This window comes from Bison bison, unplaced genomic scaffold, assembly GCF_000754665.1.
Source record: "Bison bison bison isolate TAMUID 2011002044 unplaced genomic scaffold, Bison_UMD1.0 scf7180017862790, whole genome shotgun sequence".
Lineage (NCBI taxonomy): Eukaryota > Metazoa > Chordata > Mammalia > Artiodactyla > Bovidae > Bison > Bison bison.
This window is the reverse complement of record NW_011493362.1, coordinates 13,665-24,903: the sequence shown is the minus strand read 5'-3', so window position 1 is coordinate 24,903 and position 11,239 is coordinate 13,665. Positions and strand designations below refer to the sequence as shown.

At 53.1% G+C, this 11,239-nt stretch overlaps 2 protein-coding genes across 2 annotated transcripts in view; both read left to right on the top strand.

Moving 5' to 3' along the window:
* On the top strand, positions 1–4,243 carry CDSN (corneodesmosin). Its single transcript, XM_010832906.1, has 2 exons — positions 1–90; positions 2,155–4,243. The coding sequence occupies exons 1-2, from the start codon at positions 6–8 to the stop codon at positions 3,759–3,761; spliced, it is 1,692 nt and encodes a 563-aa protein (XP_010831208.1). The 5' UTR covers positions 1–5; the 3' UTR covers positions 3,762–4,243.
* A 3,586-nt stretch (positions 4,244–7,829) lies between these two features.
* LOC104983477 (chromosome unknown open reading frame, human C6orf15) overlaps positions 7,830–11,239 on the top strand; it is a 13,058-nt gene continuing 9,648 nt past the window's right edge. The window contains exons 1-2 of the mRNA XM_010832913.1: positions 7,830–7,896; positions 8,130–8,934. Of these exons, the coding sequence (XP_010831215.1) occupies positions 7,830–7,896; positions 8,130–8,934 (872 nt within the window). The remainder of the gene's footprint in view (positions 7,897–8,129; positions 8,935–11,239) is intronic.

Genomic DNA, 11,239 nt, shown 5'->3' with positions numbered 1-11,239 from the left:
CCAAGATGGGCTCTTCACGAGCATCCCAGATAGGGTGTGTGGGAGGGCGAGGGGTGCTGACTTTGCTGCTGGCTGGTCTCCTCCTGCAAGGTAGGAGGTTGGGGCCCTGGGAGTGGGGAGAGTGGGGAGAGGAGGGAGATTCAGGCGCGCAGACAACCGGTCAGGGAAGGCTGGAGGGATGAGAGTCCAGGAGAGGACTCAGAGAGGGGAGATTTGGGGGAGGGCTGGGGCTCTGGAACCTGAGGCTTGAGTCTAGAGGCTGGTCCTCACTGCCTTGGCACCTCAGGCAAGCTACTTAAACTTTCTGAGCCTCCCTTTCCGAAAGTTAAAAAATGAGCTTAATGTTAACACCTCGCTCTAGTTTCTCTGAGTCTCTAATTAAGTAATGCATGTGACACTGCTGTGGAAATTCTAGACGGTTATATGTTGATGGATATTGTTGTAATTATATTATTATTGGGGTGCTAGAAGATGAAGATTGGATATTTAGTAGTCATAATTGCTACCATTCATAGAGGCCCTTTTATATGCCAGGCACTATTAGCACTATATTTATTTTTAATTTTTTAACCATGCTGCGAGGCCTGTGGGATTCTAATTCCCTGACCAGGGATCAAACCCGTGCCCCCTGCGTTGGGAGCACAGCAGTCTTAACCAGTGGACTGAGAGGGAAGTTGCATGTACTAGCACTTTAAGTACATTAGCTTTTTTAATCAGTAGAAGAACTGTGTGAGAGATTTGTTATTCCCACTCTGCAAAGGAGGACGCAGAGGTTGGAGAGCTGAGGAAACTGGCTCAAGATTACAAATTAGAAGGCAGTTAAGCCGGGCTCCAAACCCCAGGCTGGGTAACTCTGGGGTCTCTGCTGGGTGACCACAGCTGTGTGGCATGGGGGAGCAGGGGAGGATAGTAGGGTGCTGGCTGATTGGTGCAGCAGGGTGGAGGGGGCTGCGGGCAGAGCCGGGGGTTGGTGTGAAGGAGGACGTGTTGAATTTCTTTTTTAGGAGAGAATGGGGACTGCACAAATTGTGGAGACCTGGTTTTTGGTGGGGGTTGAAGGGGGAGTAATAAATCATGGGGGTTGAGGGAGGAGTAAATAAATCATGAATAACGTCTGTTTTTGTAAAGCAGTTTCTAATAGATGATCACATCCAGTGGTCACAGTAACGCTATGAGGAAGGCAGGGCCAATCTGGCCTCTCCAAATATATAAGCTGAAGCACATGGCTCTTGGGACTGGAGGGGGTCGAGGAGGGGAGCAGATGAAGGATGGGGGGAGGGTAAGCCGGGGTGAGGAACAAAGGGTCAGTTCCGGAAAGACAGTCGGATGTGGGTCTGGGGGCAGGCAGGCCCGCGGTACTGATGGAGGTCAGAGGCCTGGGGAGGGTTTCATTCCGTGTCCCTGGGCTGGGCTCGGGTGCAGTGTCCTGTTGCTGCGTGGGTACCAGCACATTCTGAAGCAACAGCGCATGGCCCCGTGTCTGGCCCCTGCCCAGGCTTGCTGGCATGGCATGCTGAGATGGGAAGCAGGGTTTCTCTCCTGCACCCGAGCCTGGCCTTTTGAGGGAAGCGGGTGACCGAACCATGGTCCCCTTGTGTCCTGCCCTTTACTGCAGTCCCTCTGTCTTTCTCCTGTTCCTCTTTCCCCGTTTCCCTGCTTCCTTTCCCTGTTTCCCTGCTTCCTTTCCCCTGTTTCCCCTGTTTCTCAGCGTCCCTTTGGCTATTTCCCCTTGTTTTTCAGTCCTCCGTCATCTGTCTTTCTTCTCCTTCTGTTTGGTCCCGAGATCTCTCCCACCTCTCAGAGCCTCACTCTCCCCCATTCTCTGTCTCTCTGGTGTTCTGTTTTTTAGACCTATTCGCTCCTGCCACTTCTTCATTCCCTCTCATCTTCCTCTGAGGCCTCCCGTTTTGGAGTCTCATATTCTTTTTCTCTGGTTGATCTCCAGCTTCCCTCCTGCCTCTTCTCCCGGAATAAGCTGCCATCTCATTTTCCTTCAGCTGTGAAAGCCACTTCTCTCTACCTTTTCCACCCCAGACTCTCTCCCTGGGCTCATCTTGGGAGAGATCAGAGTGTCAGATGCCTGAGGTGGGCCTGGGAGGGGAGGGAGAAAGCCCAGTCTCTCTGGCCCTTACTAACCACTGCTTTCCTCACCAGGGACCTTGGCCAAGAGCATCGGGACCTTCTTAGACCCCTGCAAGGACCCCACACGTATTACCTCCCCCAATGACCCCTGTCTCCTGGGGAAGGGGGGCTCCAGCAGCTCCAGTGGTGGTTCCAGTGGCAGCTCTGGTGGTGGTTCCAGTGGAAGCTCCAGTGGCTCCAGTGGCAGTTCCAGCAGTTCCAGTGGTGTTTCCAGTGGCTTGAGTGGTCACCCTAGTGGTGGTTCCAGTGGCAGCTCCAGTGGCTCCAGTGTTTCCAGTGGCCCCAGTGGTGGCCCCAGTGGCAGCTCCAGTGGCTCCAGTGGTGTTTCCAGTGGCTTGAGTGGTCGCCCCAGTGGTGGTTACAGTGGCAGCTCCAGCAGTGTCTCCAGCAGTGCCTCCGGCAGTGGCTCCACCGGATCCATTGTTGCCCATGGTGGTTCTTCTGGATCTTCGTTATTTAAGCCAGGAACAGGGTATTCCCAGATAAGCTACTCCTCTGGATCAGGCTCTACTCTACAAGGTGCATCGAGCTCCCTCCCATCAGGAAGCATCAGCTCCCCGTCAGGAGGAGGCTTGAGCTCTTCTGGTTCCCAAACCTCCTGGTTGTCCAGCAGTGGGGGCCAGAAGGTCAGCTCCAAGCTGCGGCCCTGTGGTCCCGACATCCCTGACTCTCCCTGCAGCGGGGGACCCATCGTCTCACACTCTGGCCCCTACATCTCCAGCTCCCACTCTGTGTCTGGGGGTCAGAGGCCAGTAGTGGTGGTGGTGGAGCAGCATGGCTCTGGTGGCCCTGGTGGCCCTGGAGTGGGTCAAAGGGTCCCCTGCCTCAACGGAGGCCCTCCAGGAAAGCCCTGCCCCCCCATCACCTCTGTGGACCAATATGGCAGCTACGAGGTGGTGGGCGGCTCCTCCAACAGCTATCTGGTCCCAGGCATGACCTACAGTGGGGGCAAAATCTACCCGGTGGGCTACTTCACCAAAGACGGCCCCATCAAAGGCTCTCCAGGGGTGCCCTCCTTTGCTGCTGGGCCCCCCATCTCTGAGGGCAAGTACTTCTCTGGCAACCCCATCATCCCCAGCCACAGCTCTTCTAGCTCCAATATCTACCAATCTGGAGCTTCCTCGACTGTGGTGTTCCAGCCAGTGGGCTCTGGTGGGGTCCAGCCCTGTGTGGTCGGCTCCTCGGGCTCTAAGGGGCCCTGCTCCCTCTCCAGCTCTGGAGTCTCCAGCAGTTCCAGCATTTCCAGCAGTTCTAGTTCATCTTTCCATCCCTGTGGTGGTGTTTCTCAGGGGCCCTGCTCCCCACCAGGCACTGGCTCCCTCAGCGGCAGCTCTAGCTCCCTATCTGGTGGCAAAATCATCCTTCAGCCCTGTGGCAGCAAGTCCAGCGCTCCTGGTCACCCTTGTATTTCTGTTTCCTCCTCGACACTGAGTGGGGGTCCAAATGGCTCTCCCCAACCTGACCCCTCAGCTGGTGCCAAGCCCTGTGGTCCCGGCAACTCTGGAAAGACCCCTTGTCGCTCCATCCGGGACATCCTAGCCCAGGTGAAGCCTCTGGGGCCCCAGCTAGCTGACCCTGAAGTTTTCCTACCCCAGGGAGATCTACCTAACAGTTCTTAAAGCAGATTTTTCCTCCAGGCGTGTACAGGGCATACACACACACACACACACACACACACACACACACATTCCATCTCTCAAGTGGGAGAAGTTCAGGGGTAGTCCAGGCATGGGGTAGCTCAATTTCCCTCCTCCTTCCCAAAAGAGCTGCCCCTACTTCCCCCATCACCCCAGAGTGGCGGACTCTCCCTTATCACCTCTTCTTTTTTCACCTCCCCAAACTGTAGGCTCCAAATCCCTTTCCTCATTCTCTCTCCTTCTACTGCAGGGCCCCACCCCCTGCCAGATTCCCATTCCCCGGAATTTCCTCTGCCATTTCTTTGAGATGGTATAGTCTACTGGCTACCCCTACCCATTCAGATTCTTAACTGGGAACCCCCCGAAATCTCCTAGAGTAACTGTGATGCCCGGACAAGTCATCCCCTCACCACCCTCATCCCTGATTTGCCAAATAAAGCACAAACCAAACGATTATTTGAAAACAATGACCATTTTTCACTGATCTCATTCCACCATCTGGTCAACCAGCGAGATATGCTATTGGGTTCTCACACTCCCAGTTCCACTCCCGCCCTCCATTATAGAGCTCACCACGCCCTTTGTGAGTTCCCAAACACTCCTCCTTGTCTCTCAGACTCCATCTCGGTCCAGCACTCAGATGCTTCGCACCCTGTGTTGGGGAGATACCAGGCTCTCTGCAGAGACTGGGACAGCCTCCCTGCTCTCACTGGGTCCAGCACAGATGTTTCAATAAACTGTGAGAACTAGATTAGTCTCTTCGCCTTCTTGGTGTCCAGGGTCTCCTCTTAGGACCTGGGTGATGCTCTCCTCTGCCTCTAAAGGTCCTGTGTCCCCCACTTTCGTTTGTAAATTGGCCCTGGTATTTCTTACATCTTACATCTCCTCCCACAAAGGAGGAAAACAATAAATATTTATTGAACCGAAAGCAGGAGGTCAAGCAACCTTGGTCTCCCAGATCTTTCCTCCCACGTCTCTTCTCTCGCACTCCCCAGGAAATCCATTCTCTCCACTGCCCATTCACCCGGGGGTCCTCCCCTCTCCTTACGAAGAGGCCTAATGATTCCCTCCCCGCCCCACACCCGGCTCCTTCTCCTCTACCTTTAGTTGGCCTCATCTTTCAGACGCCATCCTCTCTGGGTGTCCTGAGCATCGATTTCCTGGGTTTCTGGGACACCTGGAGCCTTGGGAAGGCTGGAACACAACAGCCCAGACCAGATTCCTGGGGACTGAGTAGGAGCCCAGGCGGGTGCTGTTTTGGGAGCCGTGGGTGGAGAGAGTTAAAGACGGAGAGTGCGGCAGCACGCAGGGTGTGCAGCCCAGCACGGTGACTCACTGGCGTACGGTGACAGGCCCCAGCCGGGGTAGAACACGGCCAGCAGTGTCCTTTCCGCCTTCACTCTCTTGCTGCCTCTGCTGTGGGTCTACAGTGAGAGCTGGAGAGGTGAGAGGGGAGCGCTACAGTGGGAAGGAGAGGTGGCCTCCCCCAGAGAACACCAAGATTGTGGAGAATGTACCGAGGGCCACGTGACTATGTCCTGGAGACAGCAGGGGAGACGCCAAGGCCGAGGCAGCTCTCACACCCCAAGGAAGGGACAGTGAACTGTGCTTATCCCTACAGGAAGGGCCTCAACCCGAAGCACAGGGCACCTCCCAGAGCCTCTGCTTGGCTGCAAAGGAACTGACCCCTGCCCTAGGCGCCACTTCATTCTCTCCTGTTGGGATGGTATTCAGTTCAGTTCAGTCGCTCAGTCATGTCCGACTCTTTGTGACCCCGTGGATTGCAGCACACCAGGCCTCCCTGTCCATCACCAACTCCTGGAGTTTACTCAAACTCATGTCCATTGAGTTGGGGATGGTGTTAGCTGGCCCCCAATTTAGGACTGTTGTTGAGATTCCTGAACCAGCAGAAATATGTTATATTGATTAGAAATGACCTGGAGCAGTGAGCCAACCTGCAGGCTTGACTGAAGACAGAGGAGGGCTCCAGAATAGTCCTGTCTGTGTTATCACTGTGGAGTTGCCCTTGGTTACTATTACCTGGACTGCAGCCGACGACAGGAGTCAAGACCCTTGACCACCACTGTGGGAGGGCTGCAGCCTCTGACCTGGACCTCTGGTTTCTGGTGTGATCCAGGTCAAAACGTTTTGTAAAACTGATGGATGTCACCCCAAAAGGCTGCTGTCCTGTACCCACTGGCCAGATCTGCATCTTTTCTTTTTTTTTTTTTAAATTTTTATTGGAGTATAGTTCCTAGTTTAAAAAAATTAAGCATTATTAATATTTACATTAGGCTATTCAGGTTTGGGGCTTCCCTGGTGGCTCAGTGGTAAAGAATCCTTCTGAAAAGGCAGGAGCCTCAAGTTCAATGCCTGGAAGATCAGAAAGATACCCTGGAGAAGGAAGTGGCAACCCACTCCAGTATTCTTCTCTGGAGAATTCCGTGGACAGAGGAGCCTGATGGGCTACAGTCCATGGGGTCACAGAGTCAGACACTATTTAGTGGCTAAACAACAACAAATAGTTGACTTACAATGCTGTCCACTGACCAGATCTGGAAAGAAGTTCTTCCAGGAGTCAGCCAGCAGGGCCTGGGGATGAGGATGAAATGGTAAAGTCTAGCAGTTAATATTTTGGAGAAGGCAATGGCACCCCACTCCAGTACTCTTGCCTGGAAAATCTCATGGACGGAGGAGCCTGGTGGGCTGTAGTCGATGGGGTCGCGAAATGGTAAAGTCTAGCAGCTAATATTTAGACTTCCTGCAACAAGGGAAGCCTAGTCTGGGTGTGTCCTGGAAGCAAGCAATAGAGTAACAAAGGCATTTAGACACTTTTTATTGTAAAAATATCAAGCAGCTTTAAGAGTAGACAAAATAGTTAATGAACCCCTGTATTCTCATCACTCAGCCTTAACAATGATCAACTCCTGGTTACTTGACAAGAGCATATCAATGCCCTCCTCCTGCTTAGCGGGAAATATCTGTTCTCTTGCTGTCTCTTTCTCACTGTATCTCTTGTATTCTGTGGACATATTTGACCATCTGAGGTAGGCAGAATGGTGCCCTCCCCATCATCTAAGATGTCCATGTCCTGATGCCTGAAAACTAGAGTATGTGAGGTTACATAGCAAAGGGAAATTGTTTGCAGGTGGAATTAAGGTTGTTAGTCAGATGACCTTAAAATAGGAAGATTATCTGGGATTACTTGGGTGGGCCCGATGTAATCATAAGGATTTTTAAAGAGGGAAGAAGAGGAGGTCAGACTGACGCAGTATGAGACGATCCTGCTACTCCTGGCTTTGAACATGGAGGAAGTGGACCACGAGCCGAGGAGCCCAGGTGGCCTCTAGGAGCTGGAAGATGCAGGGAAATGGATTCTCCCCTGGGGGCCTCCAGAAAGGCTCTACCTGGACTTCTGATCTTCACAATTGTAAGATAGTAAATTTGTGTTGTAAGACATTCAGTTTGTGGTTACTTGTTATAGTAGCCGTAGGAAGCCAATATACCACCATCTTTTAAGGATGGGAACCAGGTCTATTTCCCATGACACAGGGTCTTATCTAGGAGCAGCCCCTCAGATGGGGGCCACTTCTGTACCGCAGAAGCTCCTGCAGTTCGAGGTCACGATGATGGAGCTTTGGGGATACATGAGAAAGTGCTGGAAGGCATAATCTGGATCCCAAACAGAAAGAGAATCAAGTGTTTCTATTGCTAAGAAGTGAAGAGATGGAGACCCCAAGGGTGAAGGTCCTCATGTGCTTGGCATAGGGAACCAGGAAGAGTAGGGCTGGCAACCAGCGATGAGCCGCAAGCCAGAACACCTGGATTCGGAAGGGGTGGGGAGCTTGAGGAAAAGAGCAGGGTGGGAACACCTAGCTTCCCTGGGTCATTCAAGTGGCACCTGTTGCCACAGAATGAATTAGAAATGAGGGTGGAATGTGGGGATTTATTGTCTCCATAACCACTGGCTCAGCCTGTTTTTGGTGTCCCCCACCCCACTGACAGGATAAAGGGCTGGATGTCTAGGGGCTGAGGGAGACGCAGAGCAAGATGCAGGGCTGCGTGGTGGGGAAGCGGGCTCCCCTAGGGCTGCTCCTGGTCTGTCTTCATCTCCCAGGTAGAGAGGCTGTGCCACTTCTTGGACAGGAGCAGACTGGGGGGCCTCAGGGGAGCTGGGATTGAGGGAAGGGGTAAAGGTGGGAGGCTGTACACTTGGGTCCCTGAGGAGGTAAGAGCTGGCTCAGGGAAAGTGAAGGGACTTGAAACAAAGGGGCTCAGGGAATCAGGGAGGGGAGGGCATTGGGACCAAACATCTGGTCCACTGGCTGCCTCCTCTTCCCCTTCCCCCAGGCCTCCTTGCCCGGAGCATCGGTGTGATGGAGGAGAAAGTTCCTCGAGACTTGGGGATCAGCTTGCCTCTGCTGGGACCATCTCCCTTGACCGGCCCCTCCAATGCCGAGCATCCTCAGCCCAAACCAGCCCCTGGGCCTAATGATTTGGCCAGGGCTGCTCTGAAGCCCAATCCTTCTCCACCGCATGGCTCTCAACCTGTAGGAGGTCCTGGAGTGCAGGGGTGGCCCCGCTCTGGGGGGCTGCTCTCCATGGACTCCTGGCCCTCGGAAGACCCTTGGCCGATGCTGGCAGCTGTGGTCGAGGACCACGTCGGGGAAGTGCTGCCCGGAGAACTGTCTTACCTTTCTAGGGTGGCTGCCCTCCCCGTGGGCAGCAGGCCTTGGCCTGCAGGGCCCTCTGCACACCCCGGAGACCCCTCACCTGAGTCCTCACTCTTCCACCGGGACTCTGAGTCTAGACGGCCATTCCGTCCTAATGTGCTGGGCTCCCTGGGAGACATCCTTGCCCGATCCCCACTCTGGGCTCTCATCAACAGAATAAGACGGCCACTTCTGCCTGGTCACCCCTGGGGGACCCTGAATCCCAGTACATCCTGGGGAGGTGGAGGTCCTGGCAGTGGATGGGGAACAAGGCCCATGCCATACCCTGTGGGAATCTGGGGTAACACTCATCAATACCCAAGTACCAGCTGGGGGAATATTCCTCTATACCCGGGTATTAATCAGTTTCCTCCCAGAGTTCTCCGTCCTCCTGGCTCCTCTTGGAGCATCCCAGCTGGCTTCCCCAGTCCTCAAAACCCTGGGTCACAGTGGAGTTAGGAGGGTGACAGGGGGGGGAAAACCCCAGTTAGAAGTCAGAGGAGGAAGTCCGGCTCCCTCCCCTTGTGGCATGAGCTAAATCAAGACCCTATCAGTTGTTTTCTAGCATCATCCCCACTGTCACTGCCTCCCTGCTCTCCCTGCGCTCATCTCCAATAAAACACAGCACTTACTGAATCCACTCCTTCTCAGTGTCTTTGTTTCTGGGTGAAAACTGGAGTTTTGTCCATCCCCATTTTCTAGTCATCTCCATGTCCCCCCAGGGTCCTCCTGATGCTCTCTTCCCATCCCCATCCTTTGCAAGAGATCAAAGCCCAGGTGTCTGAGGGTAGGGCCTCCTGGTCTCACCTGGGCCAGGTGGGAGAGCTGGCTCCACTGTCCTGGACTCTGAAAGGGGGAGGAAGGGCAGCAGGACTAACTGGGATGGCACCTGTGGCAGGAGGGAAGGATGAGGTCCAAGTGGGGAGTGAATGCCCTTTCATTCAGAGACACAGAGGGTCAGAGAAAGTCATTTAGTCTGCATTTGTCTTTCTTCCCAGAAAGTCACGGTTCTTGGAAGTGAAGGAGGCACTGATCTCCTCCCTTACATGCATCACTTGGTACATTGTGCCCCAAAGAATCACGGGCTTAGGGCATTTGCTGAACAAAGGGCAGACCTCTATAGAAGAAGAAAGAAAGGGAGAAGGGACAGGAACAGAGAAACATGGAGCCAACAATCCCGCCTGTGGCTGCGTTTGATGCTTTTATCCCCACGTGATGACATGGCTCCTTCTTTTGGTCACACTGCCCTCCCTCTGGTTTTCCCAGGAGCTCTGCATCCCTGTACAGGAGTTGAAGTGCGGTGATGAAGGCTCACTCTAAGAAAGTGCAGAAGGAAGTTAACAGAAGTTGGTGGGGGTGATGAGATTTCTAGAAGCTGCAATCCCTGGTGTCCACCCATGTCTTCCCATCACTAACCACACGACCCTCTATCACGTCAACCTCTTCCCTCAATCCTTTCCCCACCCTGGACTCTCAGTTTCTCCCAGTGCTGGGGCAGGCGATTCTGGTTCTGATTTAAGCACCTGTCATTTCCACAAGCCCAAGTTCATTCTCTCGGGCTTGGTCTCATTTCTCTCTGTCCCTCCCTCTGGCCGCCTCCTTCTAAGCTACTTCTATTTGCATTTTTCTTTATTTTTTTGGTTACACCATGGCTTGACTGACCTTAGTTCCCCAATAAGAGATCGATTCCACACCCCTTGCATTGGAAGCACAGAGTCTTAACCCCTGGACTGTTAGGGATTTTTAAACTCTGTGTCAGCACTCCCCTCCTCTGTTCCCACAAGCTCAGCCAGAAAGGGGCTTTGTTTGGTTCACCGAGGAACTGCCAGCACCATGGACAGCATCTGGACCGAGGTCAGCGTTCAGCAAACACTGAGTCAACAGTCTCTCCGACTCCTGTTTTTTCTCTTCTTCCACTTTATTCCTGAGCCACAAGCCTGCAGGCAGACTCCTAGATGCTACCCGTCCAGTAGCATCTGGACTGCTACCGTGCCCTTCCTAAAGCCTCACTGACATCTCCCCAACAAAGCCCTTCTCAGTCTGGAATGCCCTGTACATTCCATTCTTTAACCTTCATTAACAACTCTGAGGAAGGTGTTGTAAGCAAGATAAAGCAACTGAGGCTCAGAGAGATTAAGCAATTTACACAAGGTGACACAGCTAGCATGTGACAGAGTCAGTGACTCAAACCAAATATTTCTTATTATCTGTCCAGGGAGTGTTCAGGTATAATATGCAATTAACAAAAACCCATCTAATTTTTATTGAGTACCTGCTATGTGCCAGACTCCAGATGAGATGCTTTCACAATACCCTCCAGCTAATCCCCAAAACAATTCCACTGGTTTGGCACTGCTGGCCCATTATACAGGTGGAGATACTGACGCCCAGATAGGGAAGTGAGCCAAGGCTGACAGGGTAACATAGAGCCGAGGAAGTGGACTTTGTCCACTACTCGGTGCTGATGGAGGGTCCTGGGTAGCTGTGGTCAGCTTTGTTGGACTGGTCTTTGCTTTAAGTTTGTTGCTATTTAAAATAGTGGGATTGGCCAGCAATCTGTGATATAATAAATGTCCTGAGGTTTGCAGTGAGAGCTGCTGCTCATGTACTGATTTGTATGCTTCTTGTTGTTGCTCAGTTGTTGAATCGTGTCTGGCTCTTTGCGACCCTGTGGACTGCAGCACCCCAGGTTTCCCTGTCCTTCCCCATTTCCCAGAGTTTGCTCAAACTCAAGTCCATTGAGTCGGT

Bases quoted from the DNA above. Each gene is read 5' to 3' on its own strand.
- CDSN (XM_010832906.1), top strand. From the start codon at position 6: ATGGGCTCTTCACGAGCATCCCAGATAGGGTGTGTGGGAGGGCGAGGG. The intron at 91-2,154 runs GTAGGAGGTTGG...TTTCCTCACCAG, and splicing joins GGCTGGTCTCCTCCTGCAAG to GGACCTTGGCCAAGAGCATC.